Source organism: Anthonomus grandis, chromosome 8 (assembly GCF_022605725.1).
Source record: "Anthonomus grandis grandis chromosome 8, icAntGran1.3, whole genome shotgun sequence".
NCBI classification, from domain to species: domain Eukaryota; kingdom Metazoa; phylum Arthropoda; class Insecta; order Coleoptera; family Curculionidae; genus Anthonomus; species Anthonomus grandis.
Genome location: NC_065553.1, coordinates 5,407,246 through 5,433,355, shown reverse-complemented (window position 1 = coordinate 5,433,355; position 26,110 = coordinate 5,407,246). Strand labels below are relative to the sequence as shown.

At 33.2% G+C, this 26,110-nt stretch overlaps 2 protein-coding genes across 5 annotated transcripts; one reads left to right on the top strand and one right to left on the bottom strand.

Moving 5' to 3' along the window:
- The first annotated feature begins 2,271 nt into the window (after positions 1–2,271).
- Positions 2,272–25,438, top strand: LOC126739343 (cilia- and flagella-associated protein 410-like). 4 transcript variants are annotated; one of them, XM_050444985.1, is made up of 10 exons: positions 2,276–2,625; positions 2,765–2,830; positions 17,879–18,046; positions 18,102–18,200; positions 18,258–18,408; positions 18,561–18,656; positions 22,620–22,739; positions 22,797–22,904; positions 22,970–23,119; positions 25,170–25,438. In XM_050444985.1, exons 1-10 carry the CDS (start codon positions 2,543–2,545, stop codon positions 25,278–25,280), a joined length of 1,152 nt encoding a protein of 383 aa, XP_050300942.1. In that variant the 5' UTR covers positions 2,276–2,542; the 3' UTR covers positions 25,281–25,438. The 4 variants fall into 4 exon arrangements, with proteins under 4 accessions (XP_050300945.1, XP_050300943.1, XP_050300944.1 ...); XM_050444986.1 differs by lacking the exon at positions 18,561–18,656 and having other exon boundaries at positions 2,274–2,625; XM_050444987.1 differs by lacking the exon at positions 22,797–22,904 and having other exon boundaries at positions 2,274–2,625.
- Positions 12,655–13,889, bottom strand: LOC126739344 (E3 ubiquitin-protein ligase MARCHF3-like). The gene has a single exon (XM_050444991.1). The coding sequence runs from the start codon at positions 13,796–13,798 to the stop codon at positions 12,752–12,754; it is 1,047 nt and encodes a 348-aa protein (XP_050300948.1). The 5' UTR covers positions 13,799–13,889; the 3' UTR covers positions 12,655–12,751.
- Positions 25,439–26,110: the final 672 nt, after the last annotated feature.

Below are 26,110 nucleotides of genomic sequence, written 5' to 3'. Positions count from 1 at the left end.
TAAACCAATCAAGAAATAAGTCTAGAGAGTCTTGGAAAATTGTTAATGACTTACGAGGCGAACGTGGGAACCCTTCTGTTTCTAATAGCACGGTGTCGGCCGAAACACTCAATCATTTTTTCCAGGGTGTTGCTTTGGGTCTATCAATATTATTGCCTCAGTCTGTTAGAGATCCGCGCTTATACTTACACAACATTAAGGCTTCTTTATGCTGTGATTAAGGTGCCTGAAACATTTTTCTTTAGACCAACAGATTCTAGTGAAATAATGGAAGCTCTATCCTCAATGAAAAAGAAGAACTCCTCTGGATGGGATGGGCTGTCACTAAAGGTCCTAACAGCGCTACCGCTACCAACCCTTGATTCTTTGGCTGAGGTGTTAAATGTTTCACTTTCAAGTGGGTTCTTTCTACATTTACTCAAGGATGCCTTGATTATACCATTATTTAAGGGTGGAAACTATGATGACCCATCAAATTTCAGACCCATAGCCCTGCTTCCCACGCTTGGCAAGCTTGTAGAAAGATTCCGGACGAAACTGAGTACATCTGATGCTATTTTCAATTTTTTGGAGAGTCTGTACATGGGGTTGAACGCTGGGGAGAGTGCGGCGGCGGTGTTCTGTGACTTATCTAAGGCGTTTGACTGTGTAAGTCACAGAATACTGCTACAGAAGCTAGAAACCTATGGATTCAGAGGAGTTGCTCTCGACTGGTTTCGTTCTTACCTATCTGGAAGAACACAAAGGGTATTCTTTGACAATGATATGTCATCCCGTCTGGATATGGACGCTGGTGTACCCCAGGGTTCTGTTCTTGGACCAATATTGTTCCTGCTATATGTCAATGATATATCTCAAATTCCAATTAGGGGCAAATTTACTATCTTTGCGGATGATACAACATTACTTTGGCATGACACTGACACCAAGAGATTAAGGAATATCATTGATGAAGATTTAATTCTTTAAATCTTAACTTAAACTGTCACTTTGCAAAATGAAACAATAAGTCCTTCTGAAACATGCAAATTTTTGGGCCTGACGATTGATAAGCAATTAAAGTTTGAAAATCATATCTCCTCTTTATTAGGGAAGTTATCATCCAACTGTTATGCTATTAGAGTAATAACACATTCTCTGGGACTTGATGTGGCCAAAATTGCCTACCATGCTCTTATTGAGTCTCATCTGAGATATGGTATTGTGTTTTGGGGTGTGTGCTCTTAGTACTTGTTCAGCTCTCTATTTATTTTGCAAAAAAGAGCCATATGCTACATGTGTGCAGCTCCCTTTCGTAGCCCCTGTAGGCCATTATTTTTAAAACACTCTGTCCTGACATTGCCATGCCTTTTTATTTTAGAGACTGTTTGTCTTATCCACAAAAAATATCGCCATCAGCTTGGCCCCCCCTCCTTGGGTTACAATCTCCGAACAACCTTCTCTTTACCTCTGCCTATCCCAAAAAGTGAGCAGATTAAGTCCTCTTTTGTGTACGGGGGCAGAAGGCTTTTTAACCACCTACCCCTTTATATAAGGCTAATAAATTGTGAAAAACGTTTTAGGAAAAATATAAAGAAACTCTTGCTTGCTAAAGCATTTTATTCTGTAGACGAGTTTTTAAATACAATTTTTTGACAGTGAAGAGTTTTGCGCAGCGTAATGTGAATTCTTACTACCCTTTCTTTAGGTGTGTTCTATATTCTATGTATGTAAGAATTGTTAAAATTTTTATATTTTTGTAAAAGATTATGTTGTCAATTATCTTTAAGATTTTATATAATGCTTTGTTAACAACAGACGATGTTACGTAACAATAAAGCTATTTTTGACTTTGACTTTTGACTTTGATGTAGTTTCCTAAATTGGGCAAACATTTATAGAAGAAAACCTATAAATTTAACTTGTGGAGTCAAAAAGAATTAAAAAACCTTTGTACAAACTTAACAGAACTTGATGTTTTAGTGGACACCATGGAATTGCATCAATTAAACTAAGCCTTGACTCACGAGGGATCATCAGGGTTATTAAATTTGAGGCAGAAAAATCGTCCGAACAAGCTTAAATCTTATTGCATTCCTGGACTGACTTGGCATACTTGGGTTTATAGGAAGAAATCTCCAGAAAAAGTTTCTTATGGTCTCTAATCTTGTATATATACCAGCGCCCTCTCTTATTCAAAATCTAAACAAAGTAAAATCATTCATTCACACAAGTAGTAGATTTTTCTGTGGCGCTCTCTACAGAGCAATAGGACAATGTCTTGACAGCGATTCTGTCATTGTTTACACTGACATTTGACTTGAATTTATAACAAAATCAACAAAAATACCAAGAAAAATGCAAATTACTCATTTAATTGCAACATAACAACATTCACCGTTTGCGGGACGTGAAATCGCGCTCCAACTCGGTTTTGTTTGTGTTTACGGTTTACGCGGTGATTTTTTTTAGACGTCGCTTAAAGATGGCACAAAGCACCTCGATTTTTACTGTTTAAAAATCGCCTTTTTGTTTAAAATAATCGTTTTATAGTAGTGACAATATGGCTAAAAGGCTCACAGAAGAAATGGTCATTGCCAGGACCAAAATTTCCGATTTGTCAAAGATCAAAAGGCTCAATTGTTGGTAAGGAACTCGGGAGGGAAGAACAACCTCAACTCCAACTTCAATTCTTTATTTTTTCATTAGTAAAAGTAGAATGTGTTATTTTTAACTATTAACAACCAAAGAAGAACTTCTGATGTTGAGTATCCTTTTCTTCCAGGGGTAGTGAACTAGTTGATGTATCTCTACTAAGAAAAATCCCAAATGTAGAAGTATTATCTTTAAGGTAAGCATTAAATTTACATCTATGTATATATATGTTATCTCCTACTAACACCCTACAACCTACACCCTTTCAACTCTAATCAGTTTTGATGAAATAATGGATATATTAGGGATATGGGTGTGTGTCTTACATTTACTTAATTGAATCCATAAAATGATGTATGATTTATTACTTAAAACAAAAGTTATTAACCTCAGCTATAAAATTTGTGTAATTAGGTGGAAAAAGAAACAAAACAATGGGTATTTTATTTCAGTAGCTTGTTATAAGTGAAATTAGTATGAAACCATGGGTTTTCTATTGTTTCGGTTCAATTTAATTAGGAAATTGTTATTGGGTTGTTCACATTCAGTAACAATATCTTACAACTACCTTTTATTTTTTCAGCAAACTCATATTATTTTTTATTAGTATATAACATTTAATCTTACAGAAATTACCATTTAAAAAAAGTATAATACTAATGGGTATTATATTACTCTACAACTTGTTTGGAGTTTCTTTGTTTTGGGTCGGGAATAACTGTTTTACTTGTGCTATTTTTTTCGAGAGCTCTTCAACATACTTAACACAAATAACTATTTTTCACAAATAATGTTTTTATTGTGTTAAGTAAATTATTATTAGTATTGGGATTATTACTTAATTATTTTAATTTTATTTACCTAAGATAAGATAGTGATAAACTTTCTGATTTTAAATGGTTTATTACATTTAATTTTAGGTTAACCCATTTATGCCCAAGGGTAAAAATAATAAGAAAATTTAACACTTATATAGAAATTTTTTATTTATTTATCCCTAAAAACAATATTTTGAAACAAAAAAAAATTTTTTTCAATATTTTTGAAAAAAAAATTCTGTTGCGAAAACGCATGACTGGGACAATTAATCAAAACTATTATTCTATTTGCATTTAAAAAAAATTTATTGGTGAAAAAAATCAACTACAAATAGTCTAGTATTATCTGATTAAAAATAAACAAATATTTCACAAAAAAAGTGTAGAACAAAACATATTTTACATTTCATAATGTTGCGAAAACGCATCAGTGGGACGATACGATATAATATTTGGTACTACGTTTTATGGCGCCGTGTGATACTCAGCAAAGCAAGTAGTATGTAGGTGCGCTTGACAATTTTGGCACATGTATACAGTTTGACTGTGACATATTCGACACCTCCTGCGTGCGTTGTCAGGACTATGGGTCAACACATGGCCTATATTGTCGAAACGTAATTCATTGATTCCTGTTGCAAGATTTCTAATTACCATGATTTTCTCTGTTTTTATAAGACGAAGTGCTATATAGGATTTGAAATCAAGTTACGACATTGATGTATCATTGAAAATGTTATAAAATGTCCATGCATTGACAGTTAGGCTGTCAATGGCATTGATGAATATAGGTCACCACCACTTTTTTCCCAGTACATTACACCTGTAATTGGCGATGCCATTATCGTGCAAATCCACTCCCCCCATATACTTGTTATATTGAGATATAACATGGTACCAGTAGCAAAAAAGCCATTATTTTTCAAGTGTACAAATAATTTAAATGAGGAAAAAAAGTTATCAAAAAATATTTGGTGGTTTATAGGCTTTTCTACTACTGACAGCAGACTTAGAACATCGACACCAAGTCCAAGTGAAGAGTACTTTTTATTGGGGTCCTGTCCTGCATATGGCAAAGAATAAAAAAGATACCCCCCAGATGAACAAAGGCACCAAATTTTAAACCCAAATCGAACGGGCTTGCTCTTCAAAAACATCTTACAAGAGTGCCTACTGAAATAAGGCACCATTTGTTCATCTATAGATAAATTGTGAACAAAAACACCGAATTGCATTTTTTTTTTGTTTAGAATATTTAAAAATGGACGCACCTTGAAAATTTGTCAGTTTTGTCTAGCTTTTCATTGTCAGAAAGATGCAAGTTTCGCTTGATACTTTGAAATCTATTTCTACTCATGCAATTTTTCACTACATCAACACCTTTATCTTCATCATTGGACCAATAAAGTCTAGTTTGTGGAAGCTTATGATACCCCGATAAAAGGAGAATGCCAATAAAACCTAAAAATTCATCTTTCTGCAATAAAAAGCTATGGCGGTTATTATCTCTAGCATATTTTAGCGTAAACTCTAATACTAGGTTCACAACTTCATCGTCGAAAAATAAAAAGAAAATTTCTAATGGAGTCTTTCCACTATATAGATGTTTTAAATGTTCTTTATTTTGAAATTCTACTGAGGTTGGAGAGTGTGTGTAGCTGATCTCACCTTTTTCCCATTTTGCTCCTGGGGATTGCTGAGGCACTTTACCTGCAAGTAACTTTCTCCGAATGGAAGCAAGCGTTTCATCGTCGGACGAATCGTCAATCAAATTCTGTTGAAAGTCCGGCGAGTTTGAAGTACCTGGCGAAATTGGCAGATCCTTCTCAGACCCTTTGTCACTGCCCACTGTCTCAGCTTCAGCCTGAAAATCCTTGTCTGAGGGACCCTGTAACTCAAATGTCCCTGCTATATCTTTCGGCTCCCCTACTTCGCATAAATTGGCCTCATCATCAAAGGCTCTTCGTCGGTAAGGACATCAGGGTCTGGTGGGATATAAACCCCATCGATATACCCTAAAACAATTTTTGACAGGAACAATCGAATGTATAAAACAAATTTAAATTTTGTGGAACATAATAAATAAATATCACTAAGTTTATAACTTACCTTCCTCTTGTTCTAAAACAATCTCCTCCATAGCTTCTACTAATTCTTTTTGAGTAAAAAACCGCCTATAAGCCATTTTAACGACACGAACCGTAAAACACAAATTCTTTCCCTAGACTGCAAATTTAAGCACTTTAGTTCCCGACTATTATTCCTTTCTTGACAGGCTCAAACGTGAAAAAGTCACATGTTGTTTTATGGTTTATACCAGTGATGCGTTTTCGCAACAGCAGATCGCCAATAAAGATAACTGATTCGTAATAACATATGTACTGTAAGGATTTATGTTCATATTTGAAGAAAACAGTGTTTGCTTTAAAAAAAGAAACTCGAAACTATTTTTTTTAGAATTTAATATACAGGGAGATACAAAGAAAATTTTTTACTACAATTCGTCTTGCCGTATTTGACATTGATTTGGTAAAAGAACAAACATTTCCAGGTTTTTCCTAAAGTTGCATTGTAGTTAAAATAAACTAGATAGTTCAAACAGAAAATAATTAGCTGCGACAAAAAATAAATAAATTAGGTGTTGCGTAAATGCATCACTGGGGCAAAATGGGTTAAAAATATTATCGAATTGGTAATTCAAAACTATTTCTAAAATATCTTTCTAAGTGGGCTTGTGATACTAAAATAAAAAAATTTCTTATTTATAATATTTCCAAAATGGTATTTTACATTTATATTAAATTTTTTATGGAATATTGTATATCTTTAATTTTATTTTTTAAGTATTACAAAAACATTATAACTTTAAATGAAATTGAAATAAAAATATTTTTGTTTCATTTGGATCTTATTCATAAAAAAGTAGTCAGATCATACACCCAATAGTTTTGAGATTATTATAATAGTTTTAGTTAATATATATTATTGTAGTTACCATAAAATCAACAAAAATTCGTTTAAATAAAATATAGATTTTTGTCTAAAACAATCGAAACATTAAAAAAAAATATTTTGATTGTTTGGATTAGATGGAATGTTTAATTTAAAAAATAAAAATATTAAAAAATTCATATTCAAATTTTGGTCAATTTCAATATAATTTACACACAAACATCAACACCTCAATTAAGTTGTAAAAATAGATAAAAAAAAATATATCTATTTTGCATTTTATCTACTTTAAGTATATTAAATAAGTACCCAATATTACTGGTTTCCTAAATAAAAAGAATTCCCTAATATAAAAAGAAGTTGCCTAAAAATTATCCTTGATCACCCCGGAGACCCTTCTTTAGTTCTCATTATAATAATAACTTAAAGATATCTGGTTTGTATAGTATATATCTTAGAGTTATTGTAAGTATTTTTTAAATAAAAAAAGCGTCAAGGTAACAACATTTTTATTACTGATGTACAATCTTTTTTGGAAAAACATTAGTACTAAACCAAGATGAGAATCATAATGACTTGTTTTTTAAAGGTACATACCAATGTATGTAATAGTATAACATATTTAAACAGCAGTGCTAAAGTATTTCTGATAATTTCAATATTTGCCTAATTTATTCAATAATAGAACTACAAAATTGGCGCGTTCTTTCCTATAGAAAACAAATTACATAATTAATTCAAGTTGTGTGTTATGAATAAAAATGAGTCACAGGTGGGCAGACGACAGGGACTCGCCCTAAAAGGTGCGGATTTGTGAGAACGAACAAGGTCGACGGGTCCCCCTGAATTTCTATTTATTTAGCTAATGGTTTATATTCATACTATATCATAATTCTCAAAACTTCAATTTCGTTTAGCGATATTGACCATCAGATTTATGCTCTTGTCTTTAATAATAACTTTATAAATAAGGAGAAAGTCTTTACTTAAACTGAGAAAATTACTGAGCAGAACGCGGTGAGTCGAATAAATTAAGGTGTAGGTAATAATTACTGAAATAACACTCGGATTTGCCGGATGTTTGATTTTAAAAGGATATTGTTGAAATGTTAGACTTGTTTGGTTTGGTAATAAGAAACGCTTTTTTTAAGTAATAACCATGTAACTAGTACAACGTTGAAATAATGAGTTTTAACAATTGTAATAGAAATCATTAATTACGTTGTATAGTAATGTATAGTCTAGTATGTTCTTATATCTTCCTATGTATATTACGTCATATTAATCATGTCGTATAAAGGATATAATACTACCTTAATTTAAATAAATAAATGCAGACGGTTGCAGACTCGTTGATGCATGTGTTTCTGAGTTATCGTTTGGATGATCGTGTGCAGGGCATTACAAGACCGCGGGCATTCAAGACGTTAGCCTGATCGATAATGTATTTACAAATATACAAAAAAATCATTCAAACTGCAGTAACTATACTACCAGTTTCTCGGATCATTATGGTCAGCTATTTAAATTTAAAACGGTGAGTACCCATCCAAACGTGACCTACACGAAGCGACGTTTTTTTACTTCTGAAAACATATTAAATTTTGTCAACTTACTACAGAATGCTTTATGGGAGGGAGTTCAGAATGCCAAGACAGTTGATTCAAAATACGATGCTTTTTCAAGTACTTTCCAATATTATTTTTATCAAGCATTTCCTCTGTGTTCTCCAAGAGTTAAAAATCATTCACAGCAATGGGTCAATTCTGACATAAAAGGGTTCAAAAATTATATTACCGATTTGTATATTTGGGCAAAACGAACTAAATCAAAAGTTGCTTATCAGCATTATAAAAGTGAAAGAAAGAATTACCGCAGGTTTTATCGAATTATAAGAAATCAATAAACAACAGCAGGATTACAAACTCAAAAAATAAGAATAAAACAGCTTGGTTAATCATAAATTCTCAATCAAATAAAAGTAAAAAATCGCAACCAATCAAACTAAAATCAGAATCGGGTGACTTGGTAGTTGATCCGGAAAGGATTGCGGAGGCTTTTTCTCAGCATTTTAAATTAAACCCTGATCCCGGCAACAAGGTTCGTGGGCAGATAGTGGATGACGTGCTATGTCCGGACACTTTATACCTGTTTCCTACAAGTGAACAAGAAATCTTCAATATTATTATGCATTTACCCAATAAATATTCATCAGGACTGGACGAAGTACCTGTTTTTTTACTAAAAAAAGTTGCTAGCCTTATCAAAAAGCCATTAAATGTAATAATAAACTGTTGTTTTGAAACAGGCATATTCCCTGTCTAACTTAAAAAGGCAAAAATAGTACCAGTACTTAAAAAGGGTAGCCCTTAAGAAATAAAAAACTACAGACCGGTATCACTACTTCCGTCGGTGTCGAAGATCTTTGAGAGATCGATCTACAGTAGGCTTAGAACAAAAAAGAGTTTTTTCTGCGAGTCAGCATGGTTTTAGGAAATCAAAATCTACAGAATTAGCAATCTTTAAAACAATAGATTTTATTGCAAATCAAATTGATAAAAACGAACAGGTAGCTGGCCTGTATTTCGATCTTTCAAGGGCCTTTGACACTATTGATCATGAAATTCTTTTCCTTACATAAGAAAAATATGGAATTAGAGGTCAGGGTTTACAACTTTTAAAATCTTTTTTAAATAACAGAGAGCAAATTGTTGGTGTCGCGGATGGGGGGAAAACGACATACTCTCTTCCAGCAAAGCTAACACAGGGAGTACCCCATCAGGGTTCTATTTTGGGCCCTGTGTTATTCCTTTTGTATGTTAATAACTTAAATGCAAATATATTAGCTGATCTAGTTAGTCAGTTCGCTGATGACTCATCGGTGCTGGAAAGCGGTTCCACCCAGAACGTGATCTCAATAAAATGCTCTCAAGCAGCTGAACAAATGAAAAAATGGTGTGAAGAAAAAAAAATTATATTAAATACTGAAAAAACTGGTCTGCTTACATTTTCTAAATTCAAAAAAGACACATCACTCTATGTAAAACTTAATGGAAGGTCTATAGAGTGTTTGAGCAGTATTAAATTCTTGGGTATACACTTGGATGGATGTCTTAGTTACGAAAAACACATAAATTACTTAACATCAAAACTGAGCAGCCTCTGTGGTCTTATTCGTAGACTCAGGGATCAACTATCAATAGAAACCATGAATATTTTTTACTTTTCAAACATTCAGTCAGTGCTGAATTATGGCATCATGTTTTGGGGTAGTGGAAGGGATGCCCAAAATATTTTTAAGGCGGAAAAACGAATAATTCTGTGCATATTTGGACTCGCTCCCAGAACATCATGTGAGGAGTATTTTGATGGTTTCGGTGTACTTACTGCCCCATCACTATACTTCTTATCACTTGGGATGTTCATTAAGAAGCATCCACAGTTATTTCCAACAAATCAGGATGGGTACTCACGAGACATGACGACCATAACAAGAAACAGAGAAGCTCTTGGAATACCTGCACACGGGTCAGCTTTCATTGAAAGAAGCCCAATTTATCGAGCAGTAAAGGCATACCACATGTTACCGGCGCGTCTGCGTCAGATTCAGAGCCGTAATTTATTTAAACAGAGTGTTAAGCGATTTCTTATTGAAAAAAGGTTCTACTCTTTTAAATTCAATAAATAAAAATGTATCTTTATGAATTACAGATTTTTAAGTTTTTGTGTTTATACGGGGTTGATTTTAACGTATTACTTTATAATGTTATTTATTTTGAAAAAAATTGTTTTAGATCTTTTTAACTTAGGTCATAAGATTTTAATTCGAGTCAAAATTTGTTGACGTTGCTTTGTCTTTTTATTAAGGATTTTGATGGCAATAAAGGAATTTATTATTATTATTATTAAACTAGGTATGATATATGTGATTGTTAGGAATATATAATATTTGGTGACACTTGTCTTGAAACTTGTTCGTAAAACATAAACTGTAAGCTACAAAGTGCTAATATCATTCACAAATACACATGTATCTGTCGAAAACCACTAGATACATGTGTGTAGCTTGACCTGATGGCATGATCAATTCGTGCATGCTTCATTCTACCAGGCAACGAATCAATCGGAGAGAAGCCAAAAATATTCATTTTTGTTATTTAAAATGTTATAGTCAACCTTCTGATCAGACCAATCTTACGGAATTCAACATTGCTATATCATTTCTGGATTAACTACTAACTTTCCTGTTAAAAACTGGGGATTGATATTATCCTCCTCTAAACCTTTTTTTTCATATAGAGAAATGGTTTTTTACTTATCAGTGAAAGTAAAATTTTTTCCAGAATACTGGAAGAGCAGCATAATATCTATACATGATGGTCCGTTGATCATGCTACAAACTTCTAGGGTAGATAGAAAATGTAAAAAAAAAGAAGCATTCATATGAACTTGGGTCCTGAAATGCTTCCTCATGGAGCTTGTAGTATAACAAACCCAGGTTCGTCCATAAAGAATGGATGAGATAAGTTTTTTTTTAATAAATAAGAAAAGATCGAACGAGAAAAAAAAACAATACCCTCCCTACGTTGCGTTTTGTAACAGAATCACTCTCTCTTTTACTTACCTCGGATGCGCTTGACAAGACAAAATTAGGGAAATTTGAATTATTAGGATGGTATTAAAGAAAATGCAGTCTTGATATTACATCTACTTAGTTTATTTATGTAGAAAAATAATGCCGTACTCAGCCTGGAATTTACGAGGGGAAAGAGCACGGTAGAGAAACCCTCGATCTCAATTCCCTAAAAATCGAATCATGCTGAGTAATAAGTTCTTCCTTCGGTTACAAAAAAATAAAGATAATTTATTTACTGGTCCTTTCTAATTCCTCATAAATACTATTCATTTAAAAATGAAAAGAGTTGGGTTAGTTATCCAGCCATCACTAGAAGGTACTGAGGTCCCATACGGGAGGCTACCCAGCTGAGTTGAATAGTTGAGTCAATATTCTAGGTATTATCACAGATAGACGGACAAATTCGCGAAACATATATTTATTTACCTGTGGTATGATTTACGCCTGAATATTCACCCAGTCAGGGTCGAAATGTTAATTAGATTCAACAAGGCTCTAGCTTACTTTTGAAACACACAAATAATTTAAAAAAAAACTAATTTCGAAAATATACTCAAAATTCAGTAAATAAATTATTTCAGTCGATCACTTTAAATATTAATTTTCTCTTCAGCATGAAACAATTTTAGATAAATACATGCATAAGTTATTTCCTCCTATTTACGTAAAATATTAAATTTATAAACATTAATAAAAATATATTTACACATTGTCAATAAAAAAACAAACTAATAAGTTTTAAATTTACTAACCTGTTGAAAGTCTTATGAAAACCACTTCAACACAAATTAAATACGATTCAAATAATTTTTTTTTAAAGTAGTACCCTCGATGGCTGGATTTTACTTTCTGCCCTTCTCTCGCCACGCAACCGAAACATCTCCGAAGGGCAACGCCCAGAAATGCTAACACAAAAAACCCTCGGCATATCAATAGGGCTGTCGTTATGCAATCAAAAAAAATTAAAAAGATTTTCCAGACGACGCGACATGCTGAAACCCAAATCCAAACGAATATAAAATACCACGCATATAATTTAAAAATAGGTGGTTTTCTTCAAGCTAGAGCTCTTAGAAGACAACTTTTAAAAACTATAGTTTTCGTTTTATAGCTTGGAAACTAATTTATCCAGCGCAACCAATTTTTAGACATAAATTATTGTTAGTACGTTTATTCTTTTGAACCTAATAAATTAAATTTTAACCAGGGGCGTGGAAACCAGGGGTATGTAGAAAATTTCTTGCTAGGATGGAGTTCCTATATGCTGCCTTGCGAGTCTTTTTAATGGCGATAGTGTCTGCTCAAATGTCTCGTCTCACTGTCTAGTCGTACCAATCTCAACTTTACGTTTATTGTTAAAAAGGCCCTGTTTGTAAAGGAATAAATATTAAAACTTATCAACGAAATCCGATCCATCGCTCCGTTTTGGAAAGGTATCTCCAGTAGGCTTTTTGTCAATTTAAAAACCGAGATTTACATGCAAAAAATAGACAACATTTTAAAAACATTCTAAAGTAGGTATTAATTAATCTTAGGTTCATTTCACTTATGCACCTTGCACAGTTTGTATAAAAGTCATAAAAAAATCATTATTACTCATTATAAAAACAAAAACTCAACACATACTTTTACTTCCAGAACAATCACAAAAGTAAGATAATTGTTAAATACCAATGTTAATCTATATTTCTACAAAAAATTAGATATATGATTACTTGTCTCTTTCCTTCTTAGACTTTTTCTTATGGGGCTTCATCTTGATCTTGGGCAGAACAACCCTGATCTGAGAACTAGAATTATACCAATTCCTCCATGCATCGACATGCTTCTGCATTGTCATTATAAGCCATGAAGAATAAGTAAAGTCAATAGCCGCCATACCAAACACTGCTGAAAATGCTATTATATGGGATGATAGTGATCCCGTTGTCACAATATTATTTTTCACTAGTGCTTCACATATTAGCATGAGCATATAGGTTGAGGCCACTGCTGAAGGAGTGTAGACGGTAAACGACATCAAATCCAAAATAATTTCCTTTAAGTGGGATCCCGGATGGCGTAGAAAGACCAAAATTGACCATGGTATGCTGTACTTTGGCTCTCGTACGATTCTATAGTGATGCTGACAGAGCTCGCAAGAGTTATGGTTGGATTCCTTTAGCCACCGTTCCAGACATTTCAGATGCACCAAGGCGATGGTACCTCTACATCTGCAAGGTGTCAGAAGATCATCGAAGCTTTCACCGCCATGGCAAATGCGACAAATCAAGTCCGTGGATATTCTGCTTGAATCAGATTCAAGCATCGATACGCATAATTTGTCACCATCTAGTTGGACCTTGTTCGCATGAGCCATACTCCTAACCGCCACCAAGGGGTGAGATATGATGTCAGTTTTTCGGAAGAAAGATTCTTGCGGAGATTCTTCAATAAAGGTACTTGAAAAATCACTGTCTGACATTTGGTTGAGTTCGCTGGAGGACGAACAGTTGCTGGTAGAAAACAGCGCAACTTCTGAGTTAATTTTCAGTTTCCCTTCGAGGCCTACAGAAGTGCTTGGCTTATCAACCTCTTCCTGAACCAGTGATTTCTTAAGTTGCTTAAAATCCTTTTCTGTTAAAACACAAATTTTGGAATTGTCCGGGTGGGTATGCTCCAAATGGGGAGCGTCCAAACTAAGTAGACTTGAAGTCGATTCTGTTACTACGATCGTTACGAACACATCTTTCTTTCTTTGCGTGTGAGACTTTTGCATATTACTAAGAATTTAAGGGTGAAATGTTTTTTTTAGTATATAAATGACGGAAATGGATGATAAATGATGACAATAAGTGTCATTTTTGAAGTGACATTTATTGAATCCTGGATTCGCTAATATTGTCTGTATTAGAGACGAACATTTGGGAACTTGAACATTGAAAGGCTAGAATTAGTAAATAACAACTTTGTTTGAGTTCAACAAACATATTCATCGATTCTCTGTTGTCAAGTTCACACGCATTTTCAAAAGAGGAAATTTTCAGCTTAATTTAACTTATGTTAGATTTTGGATTAAAAATAAAAAGTAATAATAAATATATATTAGTCTAAGCCCAAAAATAACAACTTCAAAGCAAAAAAAAAATTAACATTCTTATTCCTAAAACCGCTTCTAAAAAATTTGAAATGACAACACCGCAAGCAAAAGCTGATGTCATCTTGAGCAACTGAATTGTCAACTGATGTCATCATCATCAGCGAAATGTCATCTTGACAAACAGCTTTGTGTTTACACTCAGCATTTTTGAAGTTTTAACCGATTCCAAGCGGTCTATCGGTAATTACCGTTCCTAAATGGTATTAACCAAACACGTCAAGCGGTTATAGTTATAACCGTGTTGAGATACGTGATGTCACCAATTACCCCTTTATACGTCATCAATTTGGAACAGTAATTACCCACGTCCGAAGCTGTTTTCTAAACGTCAAATGTCAAAGATATTGAAATAAGTGCGGGAAAAAATAAAAACAAACAAAAAATTATTTCCTTCTTAAAGATGACACAAAATTTATTATGACTAATAAGTTTTCTTTTTTGATATTTATGTTTAAGAACTAATTACATGTAACATTACTGGCGTCTGGGGTATTATTTACAAATAAACAAAATGATGACGACAGCTGACAAATTACGAAGTTACTTCAACCAAACACGTCCAAGCGGACACGATTGGTTATGTTATGCCGGGTTTCCACCAAGCGGACAGGACAAAAACAAAACACGAACTGTTCGTTTGAACAGAAAATTCGAACAGTTTTGTTTTGAAATTGTTTCAAAACTGTTGTGTCCCTAACGGACTTTCTGTTTACACCAGCAACGAACTGAAATCAATAAAAACTGTTTATGTCCTGTTTAAGTTTTATTCAGTTTACATCGAGACACCGGACACGGCATTTGTAAATGTGGCGCGCAGCAATAAGACAAGATGACGAGGATTTATTTTTGCTAGGAGCTGCATATTTTATTATGAATAAAAAGAACAAAAATAAACGTCGATTTTGGGTTAGACCATCTTTAAGGCAAAAACGAGAAAATGTGACTTCTAAACTATTGCAAGATCTAAGAGATGATGATGTAAATATAGGAGGTGAACTGCGATCAAGTTTTAAGAACTTTTTAAGAATGTCAAGCACAGATTTTGAAAATTTATTTTGTTTAATTGGCCCTATCATTAGCAAGAGCAACACCAACTACAGTGTCGCGTCACCAAAACTACCCGTCTCAGCAACACGTCGGTTCGGTTGAAATAAAAGGCAGTTTTTCTAAACACAATCCTTTAATTTCTTAAACTGACCAAATTAGGAAAACAAGTAACGTTGAAAAGTATATACAACAAAAAGATAGATAATAATTAATGGTAAGTTAAATATTCAGCAAGCAAAGCCTCGAAATTCGAAAAAGAACCCGTCGAGAAAAATATTGGCTTTCGATGCCTGCCGAAACCGTACCGATACTAAAAGTTGGAATTCAGTTTTCTCAAGAGCAAAACACATTTATCTAACCCAAAACGTGCTTCAAAGGCCATTCGACTGAGCCCCTGTGAAACATAAATTAATAGACAAGGGATCACAAGACCGCCCGTTATACCATCAATAAATTCATAAACTTGCACCTTTGAAGAGGATTGGGAAAAACATGTGCATTGCATCTTAAACTGAAATTTCTCTTATTCTATGAAATGTCACACAAATTGTTTCCTTAAACTATTTACTGGCTCTAACATACAGAGACTCTATCCCAGCAGTGGATCATTTTGCCATTACATTGAGGTTTCTAGCAACAGGAGATTCGTACCATAGTTTAATGTATTTATTTAAAGTTTCGGTACCATCTATATCAAGAATTATGCCGTTTTCTCTTTACGCATTAAAATTAGACTAAACCACTCAATCACAACAACGAAATTAAAAACAAACTGTCTCAAGACGTCTACACCAAGCAGACAAATATTTCTAGAACACGCGGACCCTTTGAAGTTACCGACACTGGCCGGGACACTGTTTGTGTTCGTAAAAACTCTATTCGCAGACTAAAAAGTTCTGAAAACATCAAAAATGTTCCAGAACAGTTCGCGAACTGTCACAAACGAACTGAGTCTGTGTTTTGTTTTTGACTGTCCGCTTGGTGGAAACCTGGCATTATAAAGGGACTGTTCAAGGTTTACCAAGGGCTTAACCGCGGTTAAAACCGAAAGATCGCTTGGAATCGGTTTTTGTGTTTTTTCTTTAGTTTTTGGTTAAAAAAGGAAAAAGGCGTCATTTCAGTGTTTTTGTTAACTGTTACGATAGGAAACAATTTTTGCCGCATGTAGCATCATATCAAGGGACAACCGTCGTCATAAACGTAGAATAATAAAAACTTCTTAAGAAATCTATAATTATTATAAAATATTTTTAATTTCCATAAAAATGCTTTTTATTAGATAAGTACCTTTACTCTAATGAATTACGTTAAAAAAATGCATAAGGATTTAATAAACGGTAATATTGTTTATAATTTAAAGCATAATCTACTAATAATACATATTTATAATGTAAATATTTTTTGACGATGTCACTGGTAAAGATTGCTTGTGTCGGTGGAATTAACAATGCGATCGAGCGGCGGTCGTTGCGACGTTATCTACATTCATTTAACTTTGAGTCTTGACTTCTTTATAGAGTATTTATTCATATTTTATGAAAAAAATGCTTAATATTTCATTAAAGAGGAATAGAATTATTTGGCGCCTGTCAATATAAGTGATAAATTTGTATATTATAAAGTAGTTTTTTGGCCATTTCTACATAAGCATTTGACATCATTGCATCAGAGATGTTGCAAGCAAACAAACTGCCCATAGTTGCTATAAACAATGCTAATTCCAGACTTTTAATGTTCTTTGCGAACAATATCTACTTATACAGTGGTTATAAAACCACACTATAATAATGGTTTAATTATAAATATAAGGTAATAACAAAAAAGTTTCTAATATTTTATTTACTTATTACCGGTAACCATCAATTTTCAAAAAATCTATCCTATTAATTATATATTAAGTATCACAAACAAAACAACAAATAAAAGTTTACAATACAAGTTTTGAAGACAGAGCATGAAAATTCTACTACATCAGAAACAAATTACTAAAGCCTCAAGTTCTATATAGATTCTGAATAAATCAGAATTAATTAAAGTTTTCCTGAAATTATTCCATATACCTCCATTACCCTTTTCAACACAGTGAATTAAAGACTATAATGAAATAAAGTAGGTTTCTAAAATATAGCAAATATTATTGTTCAACTTTTGAGAACGATTAAATTCAAACCAGTTGAATTCTTTTAAAATTGAACATAAACAAAAATGTTTAGGGTCTTTAACCTAAATAAGTTGAAACTTCTTGGAAACAGTTTAGGAGACATTTATCAGATATAGGTTAAACCAGGTACAACGTGCATTCATTTAGTATAGTACAGAATAAAAGAAAAATGAAACTTAAAGTCCCTACTTAGATTATGCGTTGACCTAGAATTAATATTAATAAAAAAATGTGATTTCGAGGGAGGCCACAATTTTAACGCTTATTACTTTTATGGGATTTAAATTATAGATTTTAGATTTTTAGATAGAATCTCTTAAACGCTCACGTATATATTCCACGTTTTGTCCTGCCAGTATTTCGGATCAATTTTAAACGCCCTTCCTTGTTATTACCAAACATATTATTTTTAATTTAAGATAAAGTTTTTTTCATAACGTACTTCTTGACGTTTTGCCGCAGCAAACCTATTATCTTGTTCTCATTTTCAGCATAAACAAAATCAACAGTCTGGCAGATTTCCAATTTTGCAAACGTCTTGAGGAGCTTTACATCCGTCAGAATGACATTCGGGACCTCAACGAGGTGCTTTACTTACAAAACCTACCGAGTCTGAAAAATTTGTGGCTTGGAGAAAACCCTTGTTGCAACCTAGATGGGTAAGCATGCAAAATTTCATTTTTTTGGCCTGTTTTAATAACTTTTTTGCTAAAGTTACCGATTGGCTGTAATCCGAGCGTTACCACACTTGCAAAAGCTCGACAACGTCGCTATCACGCAAGACGAGCTGCGGGATTCCCAAAGGCGTGGCAAGTACGTCTTTGAATAATTTTTCCAAATTCTTACTTTTCATTTGAATGCTATTTTAAGGAATCTGTGTCATCCTGAAGATGTACAAGAAGAGGAGCCAGAGTCGGATGAAGAAATTATTCCTGGGGCACCAGAGCACCAGTACCACAGAGGACAGTATTCTGAATCCGAGTACTACTCAGCCCCCAGAGGCTCACCACCACAACAAGAGGTGACATATTTAGATGTTTCGATTAGTCAAACGAATGTTGGCTAAAGTGGTGACATTCCTTTGCCTAATTTTTTTTTGGTAGTACTAAAGTGCTAACCTCCATTTAATTGTTGTGCAACCATTTAACAAAACTAATCCTCATTTTCACAAAGACTGAATACGAAACACCTCAAGAAGAAAGCGAAGATCTCTATCCAAGAGAGGAAGAATCTCCCACGGAAAGTAGAGAATGTTCCCCGGCAGAGAGGGTACGTAAATAAAATGCGTCTAATTCTGACTTCATTAAACTTTAAAATTCTATAAAAACTGTGCTATAACCAATATGTTTTTTTCACTGATCAATCACTCAAGCACAATCTGAAAGATTTTCGGAAATTCATTAAATCTAAAAATAAAAAAAGTACAATCCCAAGAATCTTAAGGGCTCTGCAGGTAATGAAATTGTCAATCTGTTTGCTAGCTATTTTTCTGAAATGTATAGTAAGTCAAACTCAAATCAAAATTTAACTTAGCAATGAATAATTGGAACATCTCCAATTTAAACTTTTTCATTTCAGATGTCTATTCTGGGCTGAGTGATCTGGATGCTTTTAAAGGTCCGGCGTTTGATGGCTTGCCTCCTATCTTTTTGAAAACATGTAGCTTTATAATATCGAGACTATTGTTTACAATATTCAGTTTATCTGGCAATAATGCTTAGGTTGAGAATTATAGCCCAATAAACATTCTCAGTGTTGTTCCCAAGCTGTCTGAAAAGCTCGTACATGATTATTTCGTTCGTTTTCTTACCATCGAATTAAGTAACAGACATTTTGGCTAAGTGTCCTCAGTTTTGTTGATTTTGTTACACAGATTTTTGGAAGAGGGAGATCATGTACACGCAATGTATATTGATTTCCCAAATCCTTTTAATCGTGTAAGTCATGCTCTTTTGTTAATAAATTGTGTTAGTTTGGCTTTAGTGTATCCTTATACAATATGCTTGAAAGTCACTTGTAAGCAGAATGTGTGTGTATAATTATAACTCTAACAAGATGTTTCGAGGTTTACCCAAGGGTATCACTTGGGCTCCTTCCTTTTTACTCTCTACAATTAAGACATGGCTTGTTGCATTGTGTAAAATTAACTGTATGGTGCTAAATATCGGGAAATTTCATTCTATGACTTATAATCGAAGTGTTTTTATTTTTTCCCTACCGTTTTTGGGTAAAAAAGATACTCTTGTTAGAACCCGCTAATATTAACTGTTACCAAGATATTTCGTATTTTAGTCTTTGATGCCGCACCGGAATAATAATAAATTGGAATGAAATTTTTTGTGTTGTTACTTTTAACGTAGCTTGCAGGAAGATTTCTTTAATTTAATGAAAAACAATAATTTATTTAAAGTAATTTTAATTATTATGATATTTTATAGACACCCTATAAATGTCATGTCGTGTCAGCTGTGTCCACGAGATGCACGAGAGATTATCAAGATATAATATCCATAAAACTCCTTTATTGTACTCTGGTTCGTTCTCACCTTAAATATGGGTCCACATTATAACAACCTCACATAAATCATTAAATGCACTGTTTTTGAGGTATATTGCTTTTAAGAGTAATATTTATTTTCCCATAATTTATGAATAATTTTAAAACTCCTTAGTCTTCAGGCTTGTCAAAGACATCACGATTTGACCGTGTTCTATGACATTCTCCACTCCAGTAATTCATCTCCTGATCTATTCCGCAAATTAGATTAGGTAGATTGACCAGGCAAACAGTTTCTTTTCATGTAACCTCTCACAAAACAAATGATGAATGCAGTGCTTTTGTCAGTAGAGTCAGCTAACTATACTCTATTTCAGAAGTGTGTAGAGCAATAAAACCTCATTAGGTATGCAAAAGTGGTACCTGGTGATCCACCAATATTTTATGCCACTACCTTAGTTGGGTATTAGTTTCAATGTAAAATTCTTTCTTTTCGTTGATTGCAGGTAGTGCCACCCGGTTTTGGGTCAATTTATGAGTTTTGCCCATTGTTACCCACTGATAAACATTGAAAACGGTTCGCCAAAGGCGTGCAACTGGGACTTGTTTTTTACCTTATAATTAATGTACTTAAATGCTATTTTATTTTAGAAAGTTACTTTTGTTTAAATGGAATAATATATTTTTTTCACAAATTTATTGAACATAATATGTAGAGTAAAACAGTTGAAAATGTCACTTTTGGATCTGGCACTTTTTGAACAGTGTATAACAATTTTAAATTATAATAGATTGTAGTCTTCTTCGTCATCTGACGAACTGTCATCACCTCTTGACATTATAATTAAAGGATCGACTGTCTGATCGATGAGGTTGTCAAGATCCCACATTTTGTCCTCTTGCTTAATTACATGCTGGACTGCTTTTCGCCAATTCTCTGGTGTCGCTTCCGTAATGGCTTGATCAAACAGTAGCTTAACATCTTTCATTTTAAAAGTCGTGTTTTGTCTTGCTACAAATCCTTTTACCTACGCCCATATCAGTTCTATAGGATTTAGTTCGCAATGATATAGCGGTAAGCGCAGTACAGTTATATTATATTTTTCGGCTATATCTTCCACGGCGTATTTCATGAAACGAGTTTTGTGTAAGTTTGCTATTGCCAGCAGTTCTTTTTTTATCAAATTTGCTTCAAACGCAATACCTTTTGCAGTCAGCCAAAATCGATAATTTCTTGCTTTCTCCAACCTGAAGTTGGCGTCTTCTCTATTCGCCGTGAATGATAGCTTGCGTTATCCATAACCACCACCGAATTAGCCGGAAGAAATTTTATCATTTCACCAAAATAGTCCTCGAAAACGTCTGAGTTCATGTCTTCATGGTAATCTCCTGTGCGAGTCGACTCAAAGGTTAGCAGACCTTCTTTTAAAAATCCCTCTTCGCTTCCAATATGTGTGATTATAAGTCTTTTTCCTTTTCCCGAAGGTACTTTAATACCCGTAGACAGGCCTTCTATGAAAGCTTGGCGAGCACTGGTTATATTTTTGTCTTGCCACATTTTTTGGACTATATAACCTTCGTTAATCCACGTCTCATCAAAATAAAAAACTTTCTTTTGCTCCCTGCGGTACTGCTTGATACTTCTCAAGTATTGTCGTCTCCAACAAACAATTTCGTCGCTCTCCAGTAAACGTGCTTTGCGGTTATGCTTTTCCCAGGCAAAATCCATATTTTTTAAAGTTTTCCATAAAAGTTTTCTACTTATCAACGGAATACTGTCATCTCGGCCAAGCTCCATTAAAATTTTGTCTAGGGTGGGTATTTCCTTTTTAAAATAAAAAGAGTGAACTTTTCTTCGAATTATACATTTAGCATTTTCATCAAGGACTTTTGTAGGTCGTCCTGGCTTTTGCTTGGGAGATTCCACTTGACCTGCTACTTTTCTTTCCCGCAACAATTTGAAAATGGTGGACTTTCCAATTCCACTCATTCGAGAACATTTTTCAACAATTTCTTGCACAGTAAAACTAGGGTAATCGTGTTTTATGCAATCATGTACATTTAAAATAATAACTTTTTCACTCAGCGATTGTGGAGAATTTTTAGTACATCTTTTCGTTGGACTGAATACCTACTAATAATTTTTTAAACATTGGGATAATAATATTGTGATTACACTACAGCGTAGCAGTGACTACTAACGTTTAAAATATGATTTAAAAGTATTTATAGTCTGTATATATTACCTGACCCCATTTTTGCATGTTACAAAGCGTTAAAAGATAGGTACCTTTACAAAAGGATTAAAAGTATTTATTTAGTATTTAATCTCTTTCAAAATAAAGGCATTTAATCCGTGAAAATGAAATTCATAAATATTATAAGTACCTGCGCCTATGAACTACCACGAAATGTAGCCAAACAGAACGGAATTCCCCAGTTTATTGCTCTATACACTTCTGAAATAGAGTATAGTAGAAATCAGCTTTTGAGGCAGTTAAAAAGCAGTGTGATATAGAGTTTGCCTATTGTTGTCGCTTGGATTGTCTTGTGAGTGTCTTGAACAGTAAATTAAAATGTAACTTTTATACTCCTTGCGTTACTATTTTTATAAAATGTTAGGTTAATTTACTGTTATTTTTATTTTATGTATTGGGCTTATTCTCCGTTGATTGATTAATGAATGAATGGATTATCAATAAAAATTAATGTATCAATGTTGTTTTATTTAATAGCAAAGTCCACCAAGAAGGCAACCAGAACAAAGAAGAAGCTACAGTCCAGAAGAGTATGTGGAAAGAAGACGAAGCAGCTATGAGCGGGAATCCCCCAGACAATCTCAACAGTATTACGAGGTACGCGTTAAAATTCTCTAAACTTGTATCACGCTATCATTCTAACCTTACATTCAGAAAACATCAGTGACTAACTCTTTTGAGGAGCATAACTCATCCGATCACCAAACGTTTAACGGTAGAGAAGCCAAAATAGTAACTAGCCAGTCGGTTAGTTGTATTAAGGTTAGTTTTTAAACATTGAAGCAACCGAAAATTCAAATCTAATACTTTTCTCCTCTGGACAATAGGAATATACTAATGGAGACAAGTACATTCCCTACCATGCGCAACATCAAAGGCCTGAGAGTAGCGACGTATCCGTGCAGGGTCAAGACAGGAGGTATACTTGTGCATCGGCAGCACACAGACCGCCGTTTGCCAGAAGGCCTGCCACTAGGGTAAGTAATAAATAAAATAAATAGTCATATGTTTCCAACAGGTAAGTAACCCAATTATAGGAAATACAAAAATAAAGAAGACAAAGAAACAAAAAATCGGTTAACAAGATTACTCAATACATCATAACCTTAACCTAAACTAACCTAAAAGAAAGTAATAGATCAATTAAGCTTGCTGACTATTGATTTCAAAGAATCATAGAAAAAATCACAATGTGTACAATAAGTATTAAGCAAATAACAAATATAATTTATTGGCGCTTTAGTTAGCATATATTAAGTTAAGGAATATCTTGAGTTTAACTTGGAAATGATGTACCTTATTCGATTTAGTAACTCGATACAATCAGTTTTATTATTTAAGAGTTTGAATAAAAAGGTAATTCCTAATCTATGCCTTCTGGTTTGCAAGGATACCATTCCAAACCTATCTAATAAAAAAATCATTGTCTAGTGCTCTAGTAGGATAACCGCCATCCTTCTTGAAAGCGAAATACGCATTTTGAAAATTTGCGTTGCACCTACTCAAGCTTTATAACATCAACCCGGTAAACTGGATGCCAAATGAGAGAAACATACTCCAATTTGGATCTAACAAAACTAAAGTACAGAATTTTTAATGTCTTAAAGTTATGAACATTTTTGCTATTGCGAATAATAAATCCTAAACATTTAGAGGCAGCTGAAACGACATTATTTGAGAGTTTCGAAGTCAAAGTTATGATCAAAAGTAATCCCTAATCTCACTACATCTTGTTAAAATATTATTATCAATTGCATAATCAAATATTATTGGATTCTATTTTCGAGAATAGGTTAAAATGTAGCATTTAGACTTATTTAAGTACAACTTGTTTCTTTTACACCATATATTAGTTTTATTTATTTGATCTTTTAAATCAATACAATCGTGTATAGTAATAATATTTATAAGAAGTTTAAGGTCGTCCGCAAATTTGAGTCTCGGGCACTTAGATCCCTGTGGGACACCTTTTAACTGTGAGAACGGAAACCCTCAATTTCAACGAATTGATGGCGGCTAATTAAATAAGATTGTACAAGAACAACCAACTTATCCGAAAATCCCAAGGCATTAATTTTAAAAAGAAAAGTTTTATGGTCTTATTGATCAAATGCCTACAGGCTACATCAACCTGGCCAAACTGATCCAGCGTAGTACAGAAACTCTGAGAAAAACAAGTTAAATTTGTATCACAAGACTTTCTCTGCATAAATCCACGTTGATCTGATGATATAAAGTTTTTAATTTGTGAGTAGATTTGATGGAAAATGCACAATTCAAAAACTTAGACAAAAAGTTGGACAAAATCGAAATAGGCCTGTAATTACGCAGCTCCGTCGGATCGACGATTATCCAACAACTCGGAAAAATACCAGTTTCAATAGATTTGTTGAATATAAAAAGTAGTGGCTTGGAATGGAGTCAATACTTACAGTTAATTTGTTTTTCAATTTTTTTGCAGCTAAAAAGTAAGAAAAACTAAAGGATATTAAATGTAAAAGATATAATATACGGAGTGGTATATAAATCACGCATAATACCTGTAACTTTTAATTACCTGATATACGAAAAAGTGAGCTTAATGGAAGTTGTTCAGTAAATTATTCCCCATATTTCTACCTGCAGGAATCTCTTTTGTCATTTCTGGTTTTTTGTTTTGTCAACTTTATTTTTTTTTGTATTCCTTAATTGGATTCTACAAACTATGTCTTTTTTGTATTTAAACTGTTCAAGTATTTTCCGTAGTAAAAATATAAATATCAGGGTAAATTTCACCCTGCTCAAGGGATTGAGAACAGAAAGGTTCAAAATCAAAAGGTCGCCAAACTTTAAAAGTATTTACCGTGTTGTTCTTGTTTTAAATTTAAAGACGGGCAATTATTTTAATTTTTTATGCAAATTTTCGGAAAATATTTGTTCTGTATATAATTATTAAAAAATATGTAAATTTGTCTTCAAAATAAGGGCTCTGTGTATTGCTTGCTCATTTCAGCAGCCGCCATATATACATTTCTTTCATCCTTCCAGAACTCAAGTATATTATCAGCCGTCCTATGTCTAGTCAAAGAACTGGATTATCCGAGCCTGGAAGTGCTCGAAATGGCCGTGAGGTGTCGCATGGACGAGTTGGATGAATGACCGACGACTGATGACGTTTTACCTGTGGCAGCTTTAAAGGCAGATTATAACATATGACAGTGTTTAAGTGAGAATTCAATATAATATGCCTCAATACACTCATTTTTTAAATAATAATATTTATTATACCTTATACAATATATTAGGGTTAATACTGATTTTTGCGTAAAGTATTAGTATAGGATGACTCAAAATTTGTTAACTATGAGATGTGCTATAGCAAGTGGTAAAATTGGTGCTAAATATTATTTTCAATATTTCGTTTTTTGTGTAAATCTATTAACTGCCAGTAACTACATTAATTATTAAAAAAAAACTTAATATATGTACACATTCCCGATTAATAACTTTGTAAAAGGTTTACTTAATTTATAAAATTAAAAATAGCTTATTAAATAAGACTGTATGATTTTAGGAGTTTTGTTAAAACTAGTCTAATTTTTAGGGGTGGTGCAATGAATTATACTTAAAATTTAATTATTAAAATGTTAATTACCGCTAAATACGGGATGTATTTTATTAACTGAACCTTTTTTTTTATTATCTTTAGCAAAAGCGTAAAATTTTGTAGTTTCACATTTTCAATAGTAGATTGCTTGAATCTTTTAACTTATAGCTGATTATAGGAAGTGTAATATAATATACAGGTATACAAACTAATATTTAGATATTCAATTATCAAAAAATCAATCACCAATTCAAAAATATTTGTATGCAGAGTGTCTTAAATGACACGCATGCCTGTGTTTCTAATTCCGAAATGGTAAATGCCAGTTAAATTAGAGCAAAGGTACCATTTATGATACGCATTCAATATCTTTTTACTTTAA

Coding starts and splice junctions, on each gene's coding strand:
- LOC126739344 (XM_050444991.1), bottom strand. CDS start 13,798: ATGCAAAAGTCTCACACGCAAAGAAAGAAAGATGTGTTCGTAACGATC.
- LOC126739343 (XM_050444985.1), top strand. CDS start 2,543: ATGGCTAAAAGGCTCACAGAAGAAATGGTCATTGCCAGGACCAAAATT. Junction 2,626..2,764: donor ATCAAAAGGCTCAATTGTTG/GTAAGGAACTCG, acceptor CTTTTCTTCCAG/GGGTAGTGAACTAGTTGATG. Junction 18,047..18,101: donor CCTTGTTGCAACCTAGATGG/GTAAGCATGCAA, acceptor TTTTTGCTAAAG/TTACCGATTGGCTGTAATCC.